The sequence below is a fragment of the Melospiza melodia genome, chromosome Z (genome assembly GCF_035770615.1).
Source record: "Melospiza melodia melodia isolate bMelMel2 chromosome Z, bMelMel2.pri, whole genome shotgun sequence".
NCBI lineage: Eukaryota > Metazoa > Chordata > Aves > Passeriformes > Passerellidae > Melospiza > Melospiza melodia.
The window spans coordinates 30,361,530-30,388,542 of record NC_086226.1 but is presented as its reverse complement, the minus strand read 5'-3'; the positions used below and the strand labels follow the sequence as shown (position 1 = coordinate 30,388,542).

General features: G+C 38.6%; 1 protein-coding gene across 3 annotated transcripts; it reads left to right on the top strand.

Annotated features, from left to right (window-relative positions):
- Window positions 1-1,241: 1,241 nt before the first annotated feature.
- Window positions 1,242-26,800, top strand: EMB (embigin). Of its 3 annotated transcripts, none has more exons than XM_063180275.1 (10): window positions 1,243-1,835; window positions 6,563-6,646; window positions 9,602-9,676; window positions 11,763-11,922; window positions 13,182-13,270; window positions 16,702-16,826; window positions 17,785-18,064; window positions 18,745-18,778; window positions 20,463-20,530; window positions 22,241-26,800. In XM_063180275.1, the coding sequence occupies exons 1-9, from the start codon at window positions 1,751-1,753 to the stop codon at window positions 20,497-20,499; spliced, it is 969 nt and encodes a 322-aa protein (XP_063036345.1). In that variant the 5' UTR covers window positions 1,243-1,750; the 3' UTR covers window positions 20,500-20,530; window positions 22,241-26,800. The 3 variants fall into 3 exon arrangements, with proteins under 3 accessions (XP_063036346.1, XP_063036345.1, XP_063036347.1); XM_063180277.1 differs by lacking the exon at window positions 1,243-1,835 and adding an exon at window positions 2,146-2,244; XM_063180276.1 differs by lacking the exon at window positions 6,563-6,646 and having other exon boundaries at window positions 1,242-1,835.
- Window positions 26,801-27,013: the final 213 nt, after the last annotated feature.

Here is a 27,013-nt window from a genome sequence, read left to right as displayed (position 1 = left end):
AGGGACTGCCCCAGCAGATCCATTTGTGCCAGCCCCCAGTGTTTAGTCATATATTTCCACCAACCAATCCATGTTGATTCCAGGTGGATAAAATCTGTTTTACCAAAAGGCGCTGCATACTCAACCAGTAAAGAAAGTTAATAAAAAGTTCTCTTTTCACCCATTCCAGGGAGAGCTAACTGGAACTACAAGCCAGTCCTTGCAAGCAGTTGACACTCCCCTCTCCTCTGCCTCTCCCTCTCTTTTCCTTCCCGTCTCTCTCCTCTCCTTTCCCTCACCCTCCCCCACTACCAAGAGGTAAGTCTCTTCAGTCCTAACTGGTTCAGATAAAACAGCTTTCAAGTGCTAGCCAGTTTTTTTCCTATTAAAAGCTGAAGATCATCTACCATTCCTAAACCGCTTTATCTGAGCTGGATTCTCTCTCTGAATCTCATCACTCCGTGCATTTTTGCAAACTGGCAGATTAACAGCCATGGGGGGTTCAATCTCTCCTCATAGCACATTGCATTGTGAGTACACCTGAATACACAACAAAGGGCCTAATGAAACAGTCCTGTTCCGTCTTTTGCCATTAGCTGTGTTTACTGGTAGTCTTTATGAAAGAAAATTTTATTCTGAAGGTTACTGTACAGGTATTGGAAAATATGGATGGAAGCATGAACACGTCTAGTGCTGGAAAATCAACATACAGGGCACTTACTCTGCATAAACTCTGACAGCTCTGTCAGCATGGCGAGCTAAGATGACAACAACGCTTTTTTGCGGTGACCTTTTTTATAGATACAAAACTCTTACACAACTCACCCTCTGCATTAGCTGAAGCTGGCAAGAAGGAAGAAGCAGGAAGTACCCCATCACAAAGTTATTCTTTCAGAGAATGCCACCTTGCTGGAGTTCATTTCACAATACCAGCATTGTTATTTACCAAGCAATAAACAGAAATGCATATAAAGCACATCTCTAAATATATACACACACATGTGAGTGGGCTTATTAGGTAAGCACACACACATATAGAAAAACGTGTAAACAATTTCACTTAGCCCTAATCGAAAACCTGAGGAGCTTGCCAGAAATTGTGCTCCCGGGTCACTATTGTACAAGGTGGGAGATTTAGAAAAAGGGATGCAAAATAGTCGCAGCTCCCATACAGTATAACCCAGCTGTCCTGGAGGCAGTGACCCTCGAAGCTGGGCTCTGCAGAAGATCACCAGGCAAAGGCCAGGGGCACACACGTTCTGCCCGAGGCGATCTTCCCCGCGCAAGCCCTAACGGAGCCGTTTGCCGCCGAGCGTTACCCCGGCCCAGTTGCTCCTGCAGCCACCACCCCTCTAGACCTAAAAATAAGTCCCGATCCTGGGTCCCTACCCACCCCGCCAGCCTCCCCCTGCCCTGGGGGTCTCCGAGGCGGCTCAGGCCCCAGGGCCTCGGTCCAATTAGCCGCCAGTGGGAGCCCCCGCCCTTCCTCCGCCACTTAAAGTGCGGTGGGGTCGCCTCGGAGCACGTCCTCGCGCGAAGAGCAGCGGTTCTAGCAACAGCCTCTTCCTGGCGGGTTTTTTTTTTTTTTTTTTTGGCCTGTTTTTTTCGTCCCAGTGAATTTGGAGCAGCTTTGCTTTGCATTTGACTCCCGTCACTGCTGTAGTAGCCGGCTCTCCTGCAGAGCCGCTCCGGCCCGTTTGAGGCTTCCTCAGGTGGCGCAGCTCGCGGGGTGCGGCTCCGGGCCGAGGCAGGGGAGCGCGGCGGGGGCACCATGCCTGCCACCTTCTTCGGGCGCTGCCTGGTGCGCCTGCTGCTGCTGCTGCTCTGCACCAGCCTCTCGGGCGGGAACTCTGCAGGTAAATGTAAACTCTCCCCGGGCTGGGTCCCCTCCGCCCTCCGTGTCGGGAGCGCCGGAGCACCGCCTGGGAGCAAAGGTCCTCCTTGCTCCGCAGCATCCCCCCGGTTCTCGGGGGACGTAGCGCTTCCTCAGCACGGAAGCTGCCTCTCGGCCTTGCCTGTGGGAGCGGCTGAGGCGTTTCTTTTTCTTAGCGACCCCGACCCTTCCTGGCGCCCCTGTCTCCCTCAGGAGATCGGGGTTCTTTCTCCTGGGACAGCGGGGATCCGCGCTCGCTGTCCCCCAGCACCGAGGCCGTGGGCGGCCGCATATGGGCAGAGCCGTATCGGCGATCAGCCGTCCCCTAGCCTCAGCACCCTCTCCCTCACTTACAGAGGGGTTTATTGGCTCACAGGTGCAGGATTGAGAAGGTGTGGTATTGTGTCTTATTTCTGTCATGTCCTTGCTGAGTAAAGTGTTTAAATGAAAAAAACCTGCAAAACACTAGGGTGTCAGTGTGCCTCATGGATTATGAGGGGTGCTCCTTGGGATTTGTTTTTGCGTTTTTAAATATAGCATTTAAAATCATGAAGAAAGACGGGCTTGAGCTTTCTGGGCCCTGTTCCTCCTCTAGAGGCGTTCAGCAGCAGGCCAGTTCTTTCTCAGGAAATATGATCTTATGCCTAAAACTAGTGGATGTCTGTCATTTTTTTCTTCTTTTTGAGGCATTTCAGATTAGTAAAAAATTATTATAGCAGGAATTACAAGATGGCTGGTATTTGCTGTCCAGGGTGAGATTCTTGGAGTAGGTCTTGGCATGGCCAAGAGTTCTGTCCTCTGTATGTGAGCATATACATACTTGTATGTCAACATCAATGACGTGACTTGAACCCATTGTGGTTTAGCTGCGTTTTCAGTGTGTGAAATAGAAGCAGTTATGTTTCCGTCCGCCTCTGGTGCGCTTCCTAGTACCGAGAAGACCACTAGTGCTCCCTAGGTGATGTTACCTTTTCTAAAATTTATAGTAGTTTCACATAATGTGAAAGGAAACATACTTTGTACTTCTCAAGTCTTGTTTGAAACGAGTATTTAAGTATGTACACAGACAAAAATCTACTTAGTAGTTCTTAAGTCTTCTTTAAAATACATGTACACACAGAACTTGACATCATTTCTAGCAGTTTACTTGAGGAGCTTTTTGAGTGCAAATGGTCTGATATTTGTAGAAATGTGTGAGTTAGCATGTGGCTAATTCCCATAAGACAGTTTTTTTGATAGCTGTTAATGCCAAAATCCATACCTGATGGTGGTTGAAGCAGTTTTAAGTTTATGTAAAGCCATTGGTGAAATGAAATTATAGCCTCTCGTGGGAAGAAACAAAATAAACCAGTGATCAAACAGCAAAACCTTCTTTGTGTTTCCAAAAACTGTGCAAATCTACCATCTCCCTAAAGTGGGGAGTTCGTGGTTTAGAGCAGACTTCAGAAATGAGCCACTAGCTTTAGTACTTCTCATCTGTACAGAGTGAAGGTGTTGTTTTCCAGACTTCTAGTAAATGTTTTTACAGCTGTATGAACTAGATAGGGAGGCATCATACTGTGACTTCTTTGATGATTTAAGTGAAAAAACGGTAGCTTACTCTTTCATTGGTTATTAACTAAATGTGTATGAAGCTGGTTGAGCACAGTAGCTCTCTACACAGCTGCAGCAAAGGGAAGTTCATGACACCTGAAGGCAGAAAAACTTAAAAATGTTTTCCAGTGAAGTCCAGAAACTGTGTTTGTTTTGGAGATGTGACGGTGCTTCATCCAAAAGAAATGCTTATAGTAAAAGTAAGCAGAGGGAGCACTTGCACACACAGACTGAGTTGTGGAAAGGTGAATTGCATGGTCTGCAAGCTGGTCATGCGGATGCTGCAAAAGCCCTATTAGATTTTTATTTTGAGATAATATGTTGAAGATAATCTTCATGTTGTTATCTTAGTCATGTAACCTTTTAGTTGCTTGTTTTGGAGGAATCTAAACTATTGCTTTTATTTTGTATTGATTTAAGGGTAATTTCTAACCAAGTGTCAGAACACTTGTTCAGAGCTTGCTGCATTGTGTGGGTTACCTTTGTGGTTGTCTTAGTGTAGTTGCAGCAAGTGCTGTCATATTGATTTAGGACAAACCATCCCATCACTCACCTTCATCTCTCAGTTTCTGCTCCTGAAGAATTCAAGGAGCTATGAGCACAGAACACACCTCATTCCTTACAGACTTTGCTTCCAAGTTGGGTTTTTCAGGTTTGACTTGAGGGTGCAGCTTTTATCAGGGTATTTGGGAGACCTTAATGTTGATTCTCTGATGTCTCTGGGGCATGAGGAGGGTTCTGCTGCATGGTTTTGGGTGCTACTGAATGCATGTGATCTTGAAAAGTATATTATCGATATTACCTTAAATAGTAAAATAAAGATGGTAAATTAAACCAAATTGTATTTCAGTCATTTCTTACTCAGCTGCTTTTCTGGCTGGAAGAGAGCAAGTAGATTAAGCCTGAAATTACTCTAGCAGCAGTAAGCATGGTACATCCATACTTTTTTGCCCCAAAATACCCACTGCCATATGAAGCAGAAGTAGTGTAGAAAACTAAATTCATTATATTGTACTCTTTCCTATTCCTTGCTGCATGAAAATCAAGGAAAAGAGACTTCTACAAGCTACCAGACTATTGATTAAATCTAGTGCAAAGCTACTGTAGGCTGAGGCGTGCAGCCATGACTCGCTTACATCATTGCCTGGCTGGATGACACTAAAGGTGCCGTGTTGGCCCATGCTGATCTCCAGTGCTATTCAGTAAGTATATATGAGAGGAAGAGAGTGGGGCAGTGTTATCTCTGTTCTGTGTAGTTTGATGTGTGAACAGGTAAGGTGAAAAGATACATAAGCAGGGGTGACAAAAATAACACTACTTGACTTCTTTCACTTGCTACATGAATTAAGGAAGAAAGCCAAGATCAGAACCCTGTTAGTATGCAAACCACATTGCAGGTTATCTGCCTTCATTGCTGAGAGATAAGAGTGCTGCTGTACAGCTTGGCACTGGCACCTTCTAAATTTATCATCTTTGGGGATTTTAATTAATATGGAGGTGATCCGTGACATACTTAGAATGTCTCAAGATGCTGCAGATAAGAAAATTCATGGAAATCTTTCTTCAGTTGTACTATGAATATCAGAAAAATAATAGCTGTCTCTGCTCAGTACCTCTGTCAGGCAAAGAGTAAGACTCAGTCTTTTTAGCATCTGGCTCAAAAGCCAGCACACCATCAGAACAGATCTTTTAAGTTCTTCTCTTAACTGAAGGGCTGGGAAGGAGCAGCTGGCTGTGGGACCAGTTGACTGATAAAAAAGTGGGTTGCTGTTAAGAACCACTAATGTTTAATTCTTATAATATCTTTTGACAACTGTGTTTTACTCGTAGTCCAGAGTGATTGAAGTATCAAGTATGGGCAGATTGAGACAGCAAATGGTGTAAACCAGCCATGGCTGTGATGGAGTGACAGTGCTGGAGGTGCCAATGGAGAATCTATGGGTTGGTCTATGCCTGTTGTTGCTGAAATGGGGTAGGACTGTTTGTAATGTTCATTTGCAGGAAATGGCACAGTTCTGACTTCACCTTCTGCAGAAGGCCTGTGGTTCTCAAGTTTGAATGCACTTAAAATGTGACGCAGCTTTTCACTGTTCACTTGAGACTGGAGCCTTGCCTTCCAATTCAGAATATTCTGTGATTTTGTGATCTGTGCATGTTCTTTGCTGTCTTGGATATCCAGAAGAGTTCATGATCCCAATTCCACCCTCCTGCCAAAGACTTTAATTACAAATGCAAGATACATGTCTTTTCCGTGTGTGGCTGAATCTCTCTCTCTGAGTGCTATGGCACTAAAATATGTCTTGGAATACCTTTGTCAGTGAAGATAAACAAAATAAACACTAACTCTCACACTGAAAGGTGGGAATAAAGGAATGAGGGCATGCTTCCATTCTTCTAAAACATCTAGATATCTTGATTTTCTTAAAAGCGTGACACAACTACTAACCAAGTGGTCCTTTGCCTCTTCTGTTGCTGTTCTTTTTCCAGTCAAGAACACAAAGCAGACTAGAGTCTTAAATGGTTCTTGTAAAAACTGTATTATAGGTGGAGGATCAGATTTGATGTGGTACTGAGGTAAACTGGAAATAATTCTTAGTATGGGATGCTGAAGTTACTGTTTCTTTTCTCTTGTTTACTGTGGTGCTAGTGGAACCAATGGAGGGGTGTTCATTGCTTGTTCATCACACTAAATTTGTAAAGTTGTAAGGAAGTCTGTAGTCTATTGGAAAATCCGCTAATCTGTATTAGAAGTAATTGACCAATGTCAGTGGCATAAGTGGTGTTTTAAGCCTGTGAACACAAAGGATATGAGTATAACTTAAAACGTTGCTGTAACATTCTGAGGAGTGGCTTTGCCAGCTGGTAAGCTAACTGCAAGAAAATAACTCTATACAGAAATTAGGGATCAAATAAATATTGCCTCCATTCTTTAATCTTCTCTTGCCTAAAGTGAGCTAACAAAAAACAATTCTTGTGAATTTTTTAATGTGTATGCTCAGAACTTGGGGAAAAAAGGCTGAGGTGAGGACATTCTGCTGGGATTATTTTCCTGAAGTAACTTTTTCTAACTCAAAGTTTCTTTAAACTTTTTCTGGTGTTTTGTTTTGTTTCTTTTAGATCCAGCTATGACAACACAAGATTCCAATCAGACTCAGGTGAATTCTGTGACTAAGATGTCCGTGACTGGACATGAATCATCTGGTAATTGTCTTATTTCAGTACACTTAAAACTATAGTCCTTTTTCCTATTGATATCTGTCATACAGAGTCAACATTTTCACACTTAAGTCACTTGAAATAAGATTGTGACTTTTTGGAAGAAGCAGAAGTAGATACAGCACAGGTCTTTTCAAGCCACTGCAAGAGCTTGAGTGTCATAAGTATCTCCAGAACTGGAAAAAGCTATGCAATTACCAGTTTTGTGACCTGTTGCCCTTAGGAATATGTGCTTTAAGAGCAGGCAGCAACCCTGGAGGTCAGGCAGTGCCCAGCTCGTGCCACTGCAGGGAGGTTGTGTTCTAGCCTTAAGTTTTTAATATGGGAGCTCCTTATGCCTGAGTATTAGTGAAAGGTATAAAAAATACTCTTGCATCACTGTGCCTGCTAGCTTCATCTTTCTTAGTTATGGCTGTGTCAAAACTGTCTGTTGTCCCTTATACATTAATTGTATTTTTAACTGGGAGCTGAGAATAAGTTCCAGGCAGGACAGGAAACCAGTGATTATTGGTTCTGCTTCTTTCTGCGTAAAGATCAGAGAATCAGAATTTCAGCACTGTCTCCCAAAGCTCATGTTGATTAGTGCAAGTCAAACATGAGCCAAGTTATATTTGTATGTGAACTCAATTTCTGGCAAGTTATTTCACCTACAAGTTGGGGTTTTTTATGAAATAATGGTATTTATCTGGTGTTCATCTTCTGAGCTTTTTAGCACAATGTGAGAACTAGGAGTGCAATAGCTAATAGATTCAATAACTGTCTACATACATAAACACACATAGACATACATGAAATACAGAAAATGTTTCATATAGTATGATCTCATCTGAATATTTTCGTTTGATATGTGAATTGAGGAAGAAAGTCATTGTGAAAGTCCTGTTTGTTGCAAGACACTTTTCTGGCTGGATCTGCCATATGAACTAGCACTTGTGCCTTCTGAATGTATCATTGTGAGGGATTTCTGTGAAAATGATGTGTGTACTGGACTGACATAAACTCAGCTATTCTGTGACAGCCCTGGCATGCTGTCCAAGTGTTTGTGCATGCAGGCAGGCTAAGATCTGCCAGAACTTTTCAGCCTTGATATCATTTCCTGGGTAAACACTTGGACTAGTTTACTTCTCCATGGGGCAGAGATCAAGGCTTGTTTTGTTCTTGTCTAGAGCCAACAGGACTATTGTCTACTGCCTAAAGACACCTTTGATTTCTCTGCTTAAAAGGCCATTTTGTACTATCAGTTAAGATTGACAACAACCTACTGCTAACAACACCAAATGAAATAGCCTGAAGTTCTGTTCTTCCATACAAAACACTTTAATATACAGGTTTATTTTACTTAAACTGATTGAAGCTTGAGGGAAAATATGAAAATGCAGGTGGAACGAGCCAGGAGAAGGGTGACTGCCAGTGGCACAGAATTCCTTGTGCTGTGAGCTGGAGAGGATGTTTTCTGAAACTGGCCAACAACTTGAAAAGGCAGGTGTACCTCTGCTTAAATTTTAGATCCAAACCACTAGCAGGGGCCTCCTTCAGCACAGCCAGATCCTCTCAGCTGCAGCTCGGAGGCATGCATTTAAGATCTTTACCTGAGAGTTCAGTATTTTATGCAAGGGAAGGGAAGGAGTCATTCTGATGAGATGTAGGCTTTCAGAGATGCTTTTCCTACTTTACAGTGGTCAATTTTGCCACCCAATGCATCTCTCAGTGGCAAGGCTAAAAGTGTAGCCCAGTTGCTCTGTCTTCTCAATTGTGATTGGGAATCTTTGCAACCCATGAACAGCAGATATAATCAAGCCCCTTTCCTTCTACGAAAACCAGAATAATTTGCTCTTACAATGCTGTGTGACTAGGCAGAATCAGTCTCTAACTACTGTTCATATTTTTCTGCAATGCATTATGAAATATTTGACAATAAAGATACTTTCCAAGCATGTAAAAGCATGTGTGGCATAAAGCATTTAGTGTATCTTTTGGGGTGGTGGTGAAATCTATTTCTTTCTTTTCATCATCTTATTTAAAAGAATATTATCATAGCTGGGCTACATCTGTTAGAGCTGCAGCTTATTAATTTGCTTTCTTTCTGTGTTCTTGAAATGTATGAGAGCGAGTGATGGGAACAGACTGTACTTAGAATTGCTTTATCAAGTTTTGTAGATCTTTATAAAAGATCTCATACTCTCTGAAGGGTGTGTGATCCACAGCCTCATCAAAAAGGGAGTTTGGTGACCATACACCTCGTACATGTAGGTTTTCCTAACAAAAGGAGAAGAATATTATTGGGTCAGCCATATGATGGTTAATATTGGTATTCTTTCTTTGTAGAAGGGCATTGCCTTCTATATGAGAAGTTTTGAGAAGCAGTAACAGTCTTGGACCATTTTGTAGTTGACCAAAGGTGTTCTTGCCCCTGAATTCATTAATTAGCACTTAGATTAGATTGTCTACCTCTGACTTCCTGGCTGTGTTGTTAGATTGTAGAAGCTTTGGGAATGGCAGCATTCTGTTGTTCTGGGCTTTTTTTTGTTGAGTGAGTTGTGTTGGTTGGTTGGCTGGGTTTTTAAAAGCTTTCTAGAGCTTATTACTTTTTCAAGAACTATATAAATGTTGATGTAGTCCTGTATGTAAGCTATCGGTGACTTTTTGAGTCAAGCTGTAAAACAGCAATGATGTTTTAGATACTGACATTCACAACTGCAACATTACGATAAAGCTAGAAACATTTATCTAACAGCATAATTGCTATAACAGCAACCTCGCAGTCCTGGCTGCTTAGACAGGTTTATTAAAGGATGGCCACAGTAGTCAGCACTTGACAAGGTCTGTTTTCTCCTTTCAAGATTGTTATGACTAATAATTGCCATACCATATTGTGTGCTTGTGTCATTATTTATATAGGATAACTTAACTTTGTTTCCACCCAAACTTTGTTACCTCCAGATGCTGCCACGCAAGAGTTCAAGCCAGGAAACAAGCTGAGCGTTGATCTCTCAGAGTATGTGATAGTCCTGCCTGGTGAGTGTGTTACTTTTTGTCTTCCAATTATTTTCTATTGAATGTGAGTACACACAAACTTTCACATGAGCTGTAGAAGCATCTAGAATGGCAAGTTCTTGATAAAGTGAAAGTGTTCACAGTGAGCATGTAGTGGGCCTAGTGAAAGGTAAGTACATTTATGTTACTATTAATTTCTCTGTTCTGGTAATAACTATTTTGCATTGGAGAATTAGATTCCTACTTTTATTAAAACTGAAACTAATTCATAACTCTTCCTCCAAATCCATTGAAACAATAGGTTTTTTGCACTAATGAATCTATCCACTTGGAGAGACCACGTAAGGTAGAGTACTTGCTGAACAGCAGGTGGTAGCTTAGCAACATTGCAGGAGTTGAAGTGTGAAGAACAGCAAAAATAAACCTGTTCTTAAAGTACATATGAAGTTCCCAGTTGCCAAACAATAATCTAGAATTGATTTCTTGGATAGCTGAAGAAACTGATCTAACTGAAGTATCTCTGGAAGATTTGCAAAGTACTGGTGTGATATTTTAAGGATGTAATTTTGCAGTATTTATGCTGAATTTTCTTCTAGCAGGAAACTTAAAGTACTGTCTGTTACCTGTTCTTGTATCTGCACTCTTAGTACAGGGGTGCCCCAGGCATCAATCTTGCTATTGGTTGATTTCAACTTTATCCGTTTCTGTATTTTGCTTATTTACATTTTTAAATTATTTCATAAGGGAGAGATACTGTTTTCAGCTTGTCTAACTAGGCTGACTGTGAAACTTCTGCTGCTGTGGAACCAATTCCAGTTGTGAAATTCTGATAATAAACAACCTCAACAAGCTGAGTTATGCTTGGCTTATATTTATTCAGCCTAATTGCCCTAATAAATGAGTTTCAGTGACAGATGTTGCTCTGCAATGGAAGACTGAGGTGTTGCACTTCTAAGTTTATCTCCAGTTCAACAGATTAGAATTACTTTGGCTGGGACTTGCAGTTCTGAATATGCTGTTCTTTAGGTTGCACATGTCTCTGCCAGACCCAGTAAAGTTCACTTACTCTGGATCTCGTGCTATCACTCCAGTGAGACTTTGCTGCTGCATATGTATGACTTTCAGTACTAGGTCAGTGAGCTGTACCTTGAAACTTCATTTTCTCTTGGAAGGAGTGTGAGCTGTGCAATGCACCTGTAGTTTTTGACCACCAAATACTACAGGGTATGTCTAGAATTGAAGTGAGGCATGCATACATTTTCTTGGAGTATTTAGATGACAAACCACACTTCTATCCAGGAATAGGTGAATGAAAAGGCCAGTTATGAAAAAAAAAGGCAGTACTAATGGGTAAAACATCCAAAGTGTTCTCTTATAGGAGGCTGTTTCTGTGGATCAGAGAAGTATTTGCTGTTGATAGTTTATTTTATGCTTATGAGCCTATGCTCATAAAAAGCAAAAAACTGACAAATTTTTCTCTTGTACTGTAATATTTTCCTACTGTGATTCTACTGACTTGCCAGGAAGGCAAAGGTAGCCCTAAAGGGCTTTGATGAGGTTTTTATGTCAGCTTGGCTAACTATAGGCATGAAAGGCCTGACCCAACTGTGTTAAGGGTGCAGATTTTATCAGTAGCTTCCCCAGCAATAGGATGTACCTGTGATCTCACAGTATCATAAAAATCTACATCTGGCTCAGATCCAAATAGTTACAGATACTTACGTCTTACTCTTCTTGACATTAATATAGTTTTATGTATATATATTAAATATTTAATATTTTTCGTTTGGATTAAGTAATGTAAAAGCTTAAATCTGTCTTGCTCTCAGTGAAATGAGTATTTGTGCTTCAATATTAGAGCCCTCTAGGAAGTTTACCTACAAATTTGGAGTGTGTTATTTTGTAAAGGGATATGTATTTTAACTCAGTTACTAGTTAAGAAAATTGCTGTGAAACTCTGATTTTGCAGGGGCTTTTTTGCCCTGGAGAGTATAAAGAGCACCTGTGTCCCCCTGTAATCCTGCATATGTAAATGCAGTGTCTAAAGTTCCTTTACCTAGGATGAGGAAATTCATTTTTTCATTAAATGTTTTTAAACTTCTTATAGGTCCATCTGAAAAAAATATCTCTGTGGCCAGTCCAACTGAAGTTGATCTTACATGCAAATTAGATGAGAATTCCAATTTGAAAAATCCTCAAGTGACATGGAAAAAGGGAAGTGAAACAATCAGTCACACCAGTAAAGCTCCAAACAGCTGGACCATCAAGTAAGTAGCATTCTTTACATTGTGATTTGCAGATTCTAATGAGTTACCGTCTTATATACAGTGCCCAATACTAGTAACATGTATATTAGAAAAGGGAAAAATGCAGAGGTTAATCAAAAATGCAGAGAATAATGTCCTGTCAGAAAGGAGAAAGATTGCAGGCACCTCAAGCCTGGAAGATAAGCTCCTATTTTTCTTCTAGTGCACATAATTTGTTTTTAAAAAAGAGCATAGAATAATGAAGCAGTTCCTTAAAGTCTAGTAAGTCTGTTTAGTAAGTGAAATAATAATCAGTCTGAGGTTAAAATATTGTAGCAGTTTCTCTTTCCACTCCCTCATTTTCCACGCGCTCTTTTCCTCCTCATTGCTGCTTTGCAAGTCTGGGAGGCATAAATGGTCATTTTCTTTCCTTCATAGGTAACAAAAGGTAGAAGTGAGATTTCTAGTAAAGATATTTTGAAGTTTTTCTTAAGTCATTCAGACTTGTACAGAAACTCAAAAATATGTTGTAGAAGCCTTTCTATAATCAGTACAATGTATTGTTTTTTAGAATTAGGCCAGTTACACATTTTAACTGACTGGTCTCCATTTGATTTCTGTATAGCTTTAAGTGCAGTAATACTTAGATAAAATTTCTATTTTATCTATTATTGTCTATTAGTTATCTATTATAATCTATTATCGATCTTCATCTATTGTTATCTATTTGTTTATATTTTTTCCTGTAGAAAATATGATGAGAATATAACTGTCACTTTTTTGATAATCCATATACACAGACACCTAAATATTTTTCAAAGTGACAGTAAAATGTATAGTTTGCTAGTGGAGAAGATGCTGGACTTCATTAGATGAAAGCTCTTTAAAACTGTTTATTTATGTATTTATTTATTTTGTGTTGAAAAGATTGCTGAAATGGTTTGTTCTTCCTGAAGCCCTACATAGATGTGGATTCACCATGTGAACTAAGAAGCATATCCTAACTCAGTAATTTGTAGATAATGCTGCTTAAAGGTGTCCTTCTGTCAGCATGAAGGGTGAAAATGTTGTTTGCGATCCAAAGTGTGCTTGTACTCTTCTATTTTCTTAAACACATTACACCATTTCTGCATTGCACTAAACCTGAATCCTAGTGTCTCAGTGGTGGTATCTTCTCTGCTTCATTACTAATTCTTACTGTTTTTTCTGGAATGCTAATTAGCAGTCACTTGTAGTGCAATAAAAAAATTGTGATTTTTTTTTTTTTCCTTTTTGTTAAGAGTGACCATCTCAGAGAGCAGTCACCTGGGAAGTTACACTTGTTTTCTGAAGGCTGAAAAAGAAATCAGTGCTACATTTCATTTGAGTGGTAATTTAATTGATTTGTGTTTATTTAACATTTTTGTTCAGCTGACTACTGCAAAGCTGTATTAATATTCTTTCTGGACAGTAAAAATGGCAATGTAATTTGATAAGTAATGGCTAATGCAGTCAGGCTAAGTGCGAGTAACTATCGAAGTAATTTCTCTAGCATGGATTGAAGAATATTGAGCCAAAAACTAAAATGCTTTAAAAAAAATTTTAATAACCAAAAGAGCATACAAGTCTGTTTTTTACCCTTCTTGACTAACTGGTTTCTCCTTCCCTCTCCAGATGTGAATGCAGTTCACTTTCTGGGGCATGAGATTACAAGACGGTGTCTCAGATAAATTTCTTCTAAAAGACCCAATAATTTGAAATTTGAGCGTGAGGTTAGGTGTTAAAAGTGAAGCAGTGATTGGTAAAATGGAGGCAGGATTTTTAAAATTTTATTTGTATTTCTGAAACACTACATTATTGCTTTAGTGCTTTTATTCTGTAATACTATAAGAATAGTACTTAGATTAACAATTAGTGTACTTCATTGAGCAGTATGAGTGCCCTTTTTTCTGTTTTGTTTTCTTCTCCAATAATGCTACCCTGGAAGTAGTAGGTGAAATTTAGATGCGTGGAAGATATGTGGAAATGATAATACGAGCTGCCGAGCTGATGAATATCTCTAACAGGAGTTAATCCTTTCTCTGTTCCTACCATCCAAATTTTGCAAAGGGCAAGGCAAGGCAAGCATCTGTAAAGGCAGATACAGAGACATTTTCCCTAAACAGGCTCTGAGAAAACCTAACTATTCAAATCATTACCTAACCTTAGCTAAATTAAGCAGTGGGTCTCCCTAATTCTGAAGCTGCAAGCTGCCTTTGTTCAGTGGGATATCCAGTAATAGGACTTGAGGAAACTCACGTGGGTTCAAATATCAGACATTGATACCTGCTTTCAGACCTTCAGCCAGGAGAGACTAGATTGCAGTGCTGAATAAGGACGAGGTTGTAGTTTATTCAGGCCTTTTAATCTCTAAAAAATAATTATGTGTTTTTCTTGTCAGCATGTGGGTAAGGTTTAATCAAATAGCTAACCAAGTCGGTGTAGATGGAAAAAAGTCGAAGGAGAATTTTTTACAGAAATTTTTTTTTAAAGTACAAAATAACTATTACAGTAAGGGCAGCAATGACTCAATAGGAAAGTCATCTTTTCCAGACCAGTGCATAGGACTGGTTGATTTATTATAAGAAGATGAGAGAATTGCTGCCTGATGGTTGAATGCTGCCACTTCTGATGCCATAAAACGTACTGGCTTAATGCTTTTAAGACCAAGGCAAGAGTGAAGGAAATGGGAAAGAGAAGTCCTTGAATCTTCCAGTCAGTAATGCCGGGAGAACAATTTTCAAACTGAAAGATGAGTAATGTGTTGGTATTAGACTCAGTGGCTTAAGTCATCACTGCTGTAACTAAGCAATATCTTTCCCACAGGGCAGTCAGGGATTATTGCATATGTTACCTCTCCTTCCCCCCGCCCCGATTCCTGGCCTGGCATAACCCCTCAGATTTTGAGGAGTTACATTTTTACTCAAGTTTGCAGAAAACAATGAGATATTTACAAAAAGTTAAAGTTAATAAACAGAGAGGACATTAATGGGTGTTACAAAATATTGTGAAGTACTGCTAGCATCTATAGGGTAGAATAGATTAATTTATTTGCCCTTTGTTGATCCTTAAAGCAGCAGTTGAGTTATGGGCACCGTGAAATAGCTCTGGTTTTTAACACTGGGTGGAAATCTGACTTGTGTACATGCTGTTGCTGGCACCTACCTGTATGTTTGTTTCTTCAAAAGTTGGCTTTGTGTGTGCAGCAGAAGTATTTTGTCATGAAATTTGGTGTGTAATCTACTTGCAAAAATACCTGTCACAAGCCTTGCATGCATTCAGGGATTAGCTGTTACAGAGCCAGATCCCAGAATTTGAAATGTATATTCACATCCTTAATCATGGCTAATGTGGTCACATATGTTGCTGGCATGCTTACAGCTGACCTTTGTCATTCACCAGTGTGGCTAAATCTTTTTGACTGCCACGTAAAGTTGTTGCGCTGGGTATACAGGGTTTTTTTATCCTGACCTGCTTGTATGTCTTCTAAATTGCAAGGGAGATTGCAGCAGTAATTGGTGAGGTCATCCCTTTTAATGGTAGCAGAGAAGATACACTGCCAGTACTCTTTAAAATTGGAGTGTTTAATGATTAAAATATACACATTGAGAGAACTTCGCTAGTCAAGAGTCTTGATGTATGATGCAGCAAATTATGAGACTGAAAACAGTGTTCTTACTAACAAATTGGTTTCATAGCTATTTCTGGATAGGAAACGTAAGTTTGAATACACATGAGAAGCAGACTTCTTTGGGGAAAAAATAATTTGTGTTCACCAGTCAAGAAGGGGTGAGGACAAGAAAAATCTTAGCTTGTATCAGATTGTTCATCATAACTGCCGAAAGCAAATACTTGGCCTGTTTAGTCTAGTGTGATCCATAAAATCTGAAGTATGTTCTGGATCTGTACTTAAAAAGTACAGCAAAAGAAACTTGAAGTAAAATTTCAAATTAGTGGATCTGTGGAACGTCTGTTGGTAAACATCGTAATAAAGAAATGAAGGAAGTGGAAATACTTCAGCATAATGCATTTGCTAAGCTCTTAACATTATCTGTAGGATAGTCTTAATATATTCAGTGCCTTTCTGGGCACATGCTTTTGGAAGTTTGTGGGGCACAAGCAGTGACAATGGCTAGGACAAGTAGCTCTGAAGTTAGACTGATGCCTTGTTTCTTACTGACTGTATTCTGTCCTCAGCAAGATTGGACCAAAAGTCCTTTTTATTGGCATGCACCCAAAAGTCATTGCTTCAGCTCAGAAAATGTTTAACTACAAATCTCTATCAATCTGCATTTTTTTCTCAGTTACAGAAGCAATCTCTGCATGTACAACTTGTCAGATACCATTATGTAGTCTCATTGTGGCTGAAATAGACTTCCAGCAGTTTCTGCAGAAAGAGTGAAATTGCAGGAAAATTATACGTTTGTTTATAGTGTACTAGAACTGAAGCATGTATCTTGCAGCTGCCAAGGAAGGGAAAGAGGAAATGGGCAAGAGTAGAAATCACAGTATGATTTTTTTTCACTTGACATTTGGTATTGATTGGCAACTTCACAAGATCACACAGCAGCTGGAAACAGGATTCCACTTGTCTTCTGCACAGATGATATATCTGAAATAGCTGCCCAAAATAACTTCTCATGTCATAAATAATAGACTCATGAGGGCTTTAAGTAGAAAAAGTGAGTGGAGTACTATAAATGAATACCTAAATATATTCTTTGTAATACTAATGAAAATCTGTATCTCACTCGATGATTTTTTTTTTCTCCTTGTTTTTAGTACCACCTATAGATGGAAGAGAAAAACCCGTAATCGCTTATATAGGAGATACAGGTGTAATGGTTTGTAAAACCGAGTATCATCCCAGGGCTTGGAAGTGGTTTATGACCAATGGAACCGAGCTGGTAAGATCTCCCTCTGTTGGGCAAGCAAAACAGTGTGACCAAAAAAAAAGTACAGCTACTTCATGCTTCACTGCAAGCTCTACAAATTCTATTTCCATTAACTTTAGCAGAAATCTTTATGGAAATGGAAAAAAAAGTCTGTAATATTTACAAGTATTCATTGTTACAGAGATGTGGTTTTTTGATCTGGTTTGTATGTTTCTTTTTGAAAAAGGCCCTGCTATACTCCCAAATAAGGTGAGTCTTGAGAGACTGTTTTTACTGTATTTATACTAGTTGTACTACTCAAATCTTGCTACTGGATCCAAAAATCATCTTACAGCAGAACATGCTTTCACATGTAAGATATTGTAGGACCCTTTACTTCCTCCACATACAAGTAATTCTATTTCTTTGCCTTATGACCTATCTAGAAAGCACAGTTTCCTAAAACACTTTCTTTTAGCCCTCTTCTGAGCACTGTCAACTGAGAGAAGGTGAAGAGATCTATCTCCTTAATATGTCTGGGGACTAGCACTGACCTTTTTAAGAGTATCAGTATATTTCCTGGCAAAGGAGAGCTCCCTCTTCTTGAAAGTTATGTTTTGTGCTGTGGTGAAACCCATGCATTACATCTGGCAGCCAAGGATGCCTTTGTCGTTGGAGAGTCAATAGAGCCAAAGGTGCCTTTTATCTCATCTTAAATAAACTAAAACAGATCAGACAATTTGCCCACTGAAATTTTGTATTTTCTTCCAGTGAGTTTAGAAGGAATTCGGGTGTCCAGCTAAAATAAACCCTTCCCTTTAATGTGGGGTATTCATGCTTCATGAGTGCCTAATGTGGGGTATTCGTGCTTCATGAGTGCCTTTTGTTCCTAACTCATTGTATGTATCTATACAGAACTGAATGTTGATGATAGTTTGATTAAATACCTCCTCATTACATTATTAATACTTGCAATGTTTTTTTTTTTTAGGCTTCCATTGATAAGGTTTTGCCTAAAGACAAGTATGAAATTCTGAGCCGATCTGCCAGTGAAAGCCGTTTGGAGATACACAAGCTCACTGTGGCAGATACTGGCGAATATTGGTGTGAAGCTGATTTTGTATTAGGGCCCAGTAAAGCGAGGTTTGAAGTTAGAGTTCTGTCCGTCGCAGAACCTCTCAAACCCTTTATAGCAGTTGTGGCTGAAGTTGCTATTCTTGTAACTCTTATTGGACTCTATGAGGTGTATTCAAAGAAAAGGAAAGCAAAAGGTAAGTTTTGGTGGGGGGGGTGGGGGGGGGGTGGTTGGTCGATTTGGGTTTTTTAAATTAATTTCTAGCTTTCTGTTGAAATTACAGCCAAAGGTAGAAAAGTAAGACCTGTAGTGCAGCATATATGAAGTGAAGTCATTTTCACATCTGTATTTCTGAAAATTCTTTCATCTAAAACGCTGCAATGAAAAGAGCTTTCACTAAGCAATACTTATCCATAAACGTTTTAAAAGTCCTGGGGGATTTTTTCCCTTACAATATAAGAATTTTGAGGCTGTAATTTTTAGGAGAATGCTTAGAAATGGAATCAATTCTTGCTAGCCTTGATGGGAGAAGTTTCTTTAAAGACATTTAGTAAAAAGGAGAAATGCATGTGTCTAATAATACAGATATAAATGCATGTTATCTGTATTTTGAAATGTATAAACCTATGTATATAAAAAAGATTGTTTGTATTAAAATCAAACTAATAAAACCTTATCAAAATAGGCTTCTTCACCACTTTGGAGGTGATTCCCTTGAATAGATAAAAAAGATAATTTGAAATAAATGTTTAAGAAAACTAACAAAATTAAAAAATAACATCTTGTACTGATTAAGCAATTACTAAATGTACTAAACAAAAAAAATTCTATTGTTTATTAAATGGATACTTCTATAGTACTTTTTTTGTTCTGCAGGAGGTGAAAAAGAATTTGACCAAATTGAGCAACTGTAAGCAAAAAAGTTCCTATACTGTAGTTCAGTATTTGTTCTTACATGTATTTGTGTTGTACAAAATTATACATTGTTGTTGATCCCATTGGCAAGGGGGGTGGTGGTCGATGTGAAAGAACGATTTATTCTTTTCCTTAGGAATTCCTAATTCCACTTATTTTCTGTCTGGAAGTTGATTTTGAAATTACTTTTTTTTTTGGTGGTGTTTTTTGTTTATTTGTTTTGTGTTGGTTTTGGATTTTTGTTGTTTCTTCTTGTGAGAGCACTATGTGTCCTTATTATAAGCTCATTCTAGAAGACTGTAACTGCATGGAAATAATTTCCAGGTGAAAGTGTATCAGAAGTGGCCCTGGTTTTGGTTTTTTTGGGGTTTTTGGTTTTTGTTTTGTTGTTGTTTGTTTGTTTTGGCAGTTTGTGGCATGGTTTTTTTCCCCCCAAAGTGTATTTGTCCATGTTAACATACATTTCTCTACTTTGCATGTGGTCAAAGCCCTAACTCTCATATCTAAGCCTGTAGTTGCTGGCGTCTTGGGAGCTGGCATGGTTGGCTGTTTTGAGGGCTAATTCCAACCTCTCAGGACATTTCACACTGCGGTGGTACCTTGGGCTTCCTGGGCTGTGTTGCTGCAACCAAATGAGCAGGTGTTGGCACTTCTGTTGCTGTTCTGCAGTTCCAGGGTCTGTGCTCCCATGCTGGCTCCCCTGTCCTTAGGATTAAGTATTTCTTCAGGCTTGCTTGCTTAAGTATGCTATACTTGTCTCTCTGCCTGTCCCCTGAAGCCAGGTTCCCCTTATTTAACCTGTTTACCTCTTAAAAGAGGAAAGTTGCCCAACAGGTCATTTTAGATGTGTCCAGTCTACTCTAGTTTTTGTCATCTTGCTTCCTTTTCTCCTGCTGTGTTTGTATCCCTTTTCTTCTGACCGATTTTTTTTTTTTTTTTTTTTTTTGCTGCAACGATCTTTGTTTTCCTGTGTTGTATTCACTTTCTCATTCCTTTTTTAAGTGCTGAAAATATATTATGGTTATTTTTCACTCATCTAACAGACTTAAAGCTCTAATTAAATTGCAGTATAAAGTGGGAGTATGTCTTGGGAATATAGTATTATATCATACTGCTGAATGGTTGGGGATATGTGTTGAGTTGAAAATTGAAAAATTGCTTTCATTGCATAGCCTTCTTCTCATAAACATGCTGAAAATACTGGGATGGTAAAACAGAATAGTTCACAAAAATAATTTTTTTGTCAATGTGGGATGTAGTTCTCTACAGCTGCTTAATCTTTATTGTGTAATTCTTAGATAAACATATATGAGGAAAATTTATTTAACTATGTACTTCCCTGACTCAAGAAATGAAAGCTATTTCAACTATGGCTGTTTAGAAGATGGATTTGTGTACCAGAGAGTGGCTCCTAAAGAACACGTCTGGTCTGTTATGTCAGGGGATGACTAATACAGCTGTATTTGGTTGATGAGGCTATAATTAAATGTCACATCCAGCAGTGTATTTAAATGGGAGCCTAGTGAATCACAAACTTTTTTTTAGCAAGAGAACTTTTAATTCAAGTCTCTTTAGTGATGCACAGCATAAAACCTAGTTGCAGTTATTCTAGAAGGAGACTGGGAATGATTGTGCTGTCTTACCGTTGAGTTTTGGAATTTACCCTTTTTTTCTCGTAGTAAATCGGGAGACAACGTAACTGAGAAAGACAAGTAGTTCTATGCAGAGAGTGAAGGTTCCTTTAAAGGTAAGTAAGAGATTTGTAACATAACCTTATATGGAAGCTTTGTAACATAACCTTATATGGAATAACTTAGTCTGCATAATTGCTCCCATCATTCCTTTCTTCTCACCCTAACTAAAGGGGAATTCCCGGAGCCTATGAGGTACCCTTCCAGGGCACGGCCCTGCTAAGCTCACAGGCCTCCAATGTGTAGTGCTAAAGCTATATAATGCATTTCCTGATTCTCTTCCCTCTTCACAGTCTGATTATAGACTGTTTCTGCTTCCACCATCTGGAAGTGCTTGTCAGAGCAGTCTGTCAGTTGAGGACCAGTCCTACACACACTTTTTCTCTTCTGCATCTGGCACCTTAACCTCTGATCTGTAGAAGAGAGGTGTGAATGACTTTTCATTGTTGCCCTACCAAAGAACAGTAGGAAACATGTCAGGTGGAGTTCACATAAAGAGAGTTAAAGCTCAGAAAATTATCCAGAACAAATGTTTTCCAAGATTATATGGTCTCTGTTCCTCTTAGGTTTAATCACAGCTGGCAACTCAGCCTCATGTAGTCACTTGCTTTTACTCTCTGGTGGAATGGGGGAAGAATCAGATGAGTAAAAATGGGTGAGCTTAGGGGCTGAGATACAGACAGCTTGACAGAAGAAAACAAAAGCTGAACACAGAAACAAATGAAAGAATTCATTCACTCTTTCTTATGGGCAGGCAGGTGTTCATCTGTCTCCAGGAAAGAAGGGCTTCATCATGTTTGAACGTGTGTAATAGCTGCTTGGGTTAATCAGGGATACTAGTGCTGTGGCTCAGAATGTGTGTCCCTTCCCATTTCTCTTTCTTCCCCCAGCTTTACCTGCTGAGCATGATGCCCTATGGGAGGGAGAATCCCTGTGGTCAGCTGGGGGCAGGTGCTCTGGCTGTATCACTTCCCAACTCCTTGTATTCCCCAGCCTCCTTTGCTGGCGAGGGAGAGGACAAGGCCTTGTGACAGTGTAAGCACCTAAGAGCAATACCTGAAACATAACTGCGCTATCAATGGTGTTTCCAGCACAAATCCAAACCTAGCCCTATGGCATGTGCTGTGAAAAAAATTATTCCAGTCAAAAACAGCTCACAAGAATTTCTCTTATGTTGGAATTTGAGGTTCTATTCTTACAAAGTTCTTTTGACACATAGCAGTGAGTCAATAAATAATGGTTCTTCTCTGAGAATCACCTGCTTTGTCTTCCTATTCCGTGTCAAAAGTTTTAATGTCTTCAAATGATAAATTCCAGTTGCTCTCTGTAACTCCCTGAAAATAGCTTGTAGCATGGTGGGGATGAGTTTGTACATGGTGGTACAGGAGGAAATACCAAGTTGTATCAGGGGAGGTTTAGTTTCGTATTAGGAAAGCTTTATTCACGGACAGGGTGGTCAGGCACAGGAGCACAAGGTTGCCCAGGGAAGTGATGGAATCCTCAACCAGGCTCAGAAGGTGTGTGGATGTGGCACTTAGGGTTATGGATTTCTATTAGATACAGTGGTGCTGAGTTAATGGTTGGACTTGATGTCATGGAGGTCTTTTCTAACCTGAACAATTTTGCAGTGGTCCATTGGACCATTGAAAAAAAATGGATGTATTGATTAGAATGAAGTTTATTTTCATACAATATGGGAAAATGCTAAACAACAAAATAACAGAATTTGTATTATAATGAAATGTGTTTATTCTTTTTTATTGCAGGAGATTTAAGCCAATAGAAGTAGAAATCATCATAAAGTTACAGAAGATGTATGCAGCCACTTAAACATTCAGTATATTTTGAAGTAAAATCCTCTACATTTGAGAAACAAGATGTTTTTAAAATAGCTCTGAAACTACTCATTTTGTACTGATGATAATACAATGTATTGTATTTAGATGTTTATCTGTAACACTTTACTGCCAGCAGGGCATTTTTTTGTGATTAGGCTTGCTGTTGGTTTATGATTGATCTGTTTGATTTTTATCTCCCAAATTTGAGCTAGTGTTGTATTCATTGAAAAAATGGTTAATATAGAGTGGTTATATTATCTGAGTGTTATAAAACTGGATATGTACAATCAAAAAAGTATTCCACCAAAGAAAATGCCTTTTACTAGCTGATGAAGCAAATGTGATGCAGCTGTTTTTACCAAAGAAATGGTGAAAGGGGAGTCTTTATCAGGACTTAAATGAAACATTGAGAGAGTTGCAATTGCTGTGAATAGTAAAATGTGTTCATTCTAATTTATCTTAGCTTTATTCTTAGTTCTACTATATTGTAGTCCTCAATAGGCTAAACATTTAGATACCATATAGCTCAGATATTTCAGAGTTGATGAAAGAAGTATTGAGGAAACAGTACCTTCTCAGACTAAAACTGGAATAATTCCTTATGCTTGAAAAACTTAACTGCACTCTGTGGGTCTGCAAAATCAGTTTGGTTATTATAGTTTATATGGAGTGCCTAATTTTCAGGAATATACCTGTATAAGCTTCTGATCATACACTGTCTAGTTGGTACTTCTGCTTCTTTCAGCAAGCTGTTGTTTCTCACACTCCTTGCAAAGCACAGAGTGGGTCTTGAGCAGCTAAAATTTTCAGGATAATAGGATGAAGCAGCATAAATACATACCACTACTACTCTTACACAAAAAATTTAACGCTGCTGTTAATGACCTACAGTATCTTATGTGACTTACATACTTTAGAAGAGTGTGTTGCCATAATACTGTTTAGTTATATTATGCATTCAGCAATTGAAAATGTGTAGCTAATAAGAAGACAGTTGGTTGCATCAGTTGTCTTTGCTTGAAGTAATTGAAGCTTCAATTTTGAGAGGAGGAAGTCATCAGAAAAATATCTTTTCTCCATAAAAATGTAAGGAAAAAGACAGCACTTGCAGACTCCATAAGAAAGTGAAAGAAAAAAAAATACACAATACTTCTTTGTATTGGTCATTTTTCTTTGAACATAAAGGAATGTAGAAAAAAATAGATAAACCAAATTTAATTTCCTTCCTTGATTTTTTTTTCTATTTTACTGTTCTTAGGGGTTTGAAAAATATCAGAAATCCTAGCATTGGCTGTTTTGTTGGAAATAGGAGATAAAATCCAGTGTGACATAGGCTTTTTTGTTTTCATAATTTATTTTCCAGTTTCAAGAACTACAAGTTAAGGTCCAAATAAGACACAATGAGAATTATAAAACCATTGGGTGATTGACTGTAAGGAGTGGACACTGATAAAGATTCCCCTTGCTTAGATACTGTGTTTATTGTATTTTGCCTTGGACTTTCTATGAACTATTAAAACCAGAATGCATCTACAGTTTTTTATATTAATTTCTCATTGATATAATTGATACTTTTATTGCAGCAAGTAAGTGTGGGCAGTTTTAAAATGTTTACTTCTGGTAAACATTCGTAAATTTTTTGGCACATTTCAGAGTTTGTAGTAATGTGTTTCCTGTAGGCAGTTAAATAGTAAAAAAGATAGTTTTACTTTAGAGAGCTAAGAATTACATTCTGAATAAAGCAGTATTAGTATATTTTGCAATGGAAATGAGGCTAGATACTGTCTGGAAAGAAAACCTGCCAGTTAATCAAAAATGGTAATCTTTCTGCCTTCATGTAGCATTCCTACCTGATCTTGCAGTTGGGCTGTAAAGTCTTCGCTAACATAGGCGACTTATACAGAGAGAGAATTTTTTGGCATTAGCAGGGAAAACCTGGATTAAGCATGGATTTTGGAAGCAGCACATCTTAGATCTTTTAAGACTATATAAGCTTGGTCAGACTGGCTGCTGAAACTATGGCTTTGCCTTGACCTGCCTCTAGCATGTTCTCCTTACTTTTTCTAAGGGGTTTGGTGTTTATTTTTAGGTTGGTGAGTAGTTTTTCGTCATAAGAGGTTTTACTCTATGCATGTTCTCCTAGGTTTAAATCCTTCTGGGCTGCCCTGTGGAGGGGAAGAACAAACAATATTAAATGGTAAATATTAAGTAATTGGCATAATTAATGGTCAGCTTCAATGGCATAACCTCTGCTTTCTTGCTCCAGTTACCACCAGAAGCTCTGGAAATCTTGAAATTTATCTTTTGAGAAGTATGTGTTGTGTATGTTCAAAACATTCCCAGTGTAGTTGCTTTATGATCTTAGCATTGAATAGAACAAAAACTTCATAACTTTAAAAAACCTTAAAACTCTAGGCAGTGATTTTTGTTTTTTTTTTTTTTGTTTTTTTTTTTTACTTCATTCAAGCCAGGAGGTGCCAAATAAGATCCAAAAAATTTGTGAAATTTGTTTCAAACAGCAGTTGGAGCTAAGTGTAAGGATCCACAGAATTGGTTTTAATAACAAAACATTAACAGGCTTACATTGGTAGACTGAATCTTAACTACAACTGTTAGGCAAATTTTGTCTTCCAAGATTAAAACCTTTTCTTGCAAGAGGGGATATTTTACTGGATTTTAGACCAGCAAAAGCCTTACCAGTTTCATAGCGGAAAAGGTTGAAATCTGCAAAAGAATCCTGAAGGCCCGTTTCCTAACAGTTTAAGCTGCTACACTGCAAATTCTTCCTGCCCTTAAGTCCAAAGTAGACACAAATAGCTGTGAGACCAAATTCCTAGTGAAGATGGGGGTTCAAATAGAACTGCATTAATATTTCTTTAGTATGGAGACCTAAGCATTACCCTGCAGTTGTTCAGCAAAATTGATTAGCTGTGGTTCCTTTGATTCACATAATCTGGGGAAGAGAGGGACAGCTCATCAGTACTGATGTTGCTACTGGAATCAGCACCTGTGTGCCTCTGACTCTTTTTCGGCCAGAAATTTAGGTTTATATTCTGCCTTTAAATTGTGCCTCGGAGCCTTTGAATAGTTGACTGAGCAATGAAACATTGCTGAGCAATGAAAATTGAAAAGAAACTGATTAGTACATTAGGGGCAGGGGAGGTTTTTGAGATGCATGGCACCCTAAGTGTTGAGCTACCTAGCACGTGTTGTCTCACTACAATTAGCTGCATGATGATTCAGTTCTAGCTGGAAGCTCCCCTGAAACAGGAAGGTGTGGATAGTGAGGAAGCAACTAGATGTGAGGACATTTGAGGAACATGGGAAGGAATGGCATTGTGGTGTTGTGTAGGGTCCTGAGGGACAGAAAGCAGAAGTTGAGGTGACTTACAATTAGACATGTACAGGGAAGACTGAATGCAAATCTGTAGGAGAAAACATGTTTTCAGTTGTACCACTCAGACTGTGTAGGAAGTTTTGTACAGCAGCTCAAAACAATCTGCCGTTGCTGAACGCTTGGACAGATGAAAGCACAAAGCTAAATGAGATATCTCATAAAGAGAACCAGAAGTTACATGCTTAGAAAATACTTCTCTACTAGTTTAACAGTTTTGTAGTCTTGTTACTTCAATATGCTAGAATGTGCATAATTCTTTGTGAAAAAATAAACCACCAAGTTCCAAACTTTACAGCTTCTAATGGGAGGTCTTGATTTGTCAAAATTTACTGTTGGTAATTGAGTTCACCTATGTAGTTGTATAATGTTTGTTCTGTCATACCCAAAATTCTGCCCAAAAACTTCCTTACAGAAACTTCATCTGCTTTTTTTTTGTGTTCAGCTTTATATTTAACCAAAGAGATTTTGTGGTTTTTTATTACTTAGTATGTTTCTATCAACTAATTTGCTGAATTATTTTCAGATAGATACTAAAAGTTAGCAGTGCCTTGAAGGAAGATGTTTGTTTACCATAGTCAATTTTGTTTTTCACAATATGTTTGTTAAAAGTTTTCCTCTGAAACTTGACAGCAAAATCTGTTTGTCTAGTAAAGGACTACTAAGCCTAATGCTTCTTTCACACTTGCCTTATTTTACATTCTGATTTTATATTCTGTGCTCACATGACTGTTCCCTTGTATTACTTAAGCAAATGGAAATACCCTGTTTGTTTGATACATATCACATAATGAGGATGGTAGTTACGAATAGTATGAATTGATATGTATATTTTGAAATAATTTCAATAAGTATGACCATAAAGTGATGGTGATCTGATGCCTGGTGTCATAGAGAAACAAAAACTCCGTAACAAAATCAAACTCCTCTTTTTTAAATTTTTTTTTTAATTTATTTACTTCTCCATACCCTCAGATCTTTAGACCCAGACTTCACATTTTCTTGATTACCCAACTGTCTTTACTAGATCTGTAACATTCTAGATGGAAATTCCCAAAGATAAATAAAATCCAAGTAATTCCTTTTAAAATGCACACACTGTATGTGGCCTACATTCCTCCTAGATTGTAACTTAGACATACTGATTATATCTAGTGTTTCACTGTTAATGGGAGGTGGTGCTAAAGGGTATCTTCCAGCAGAAAATAGCAGCCTAAATAGAATCTGGATTAAGCAGGGTGAGTATCACCCTGTATCAGTCCTGTTTCTTTAATGAAGCACAATATATCAAAACACATTTACAGGGG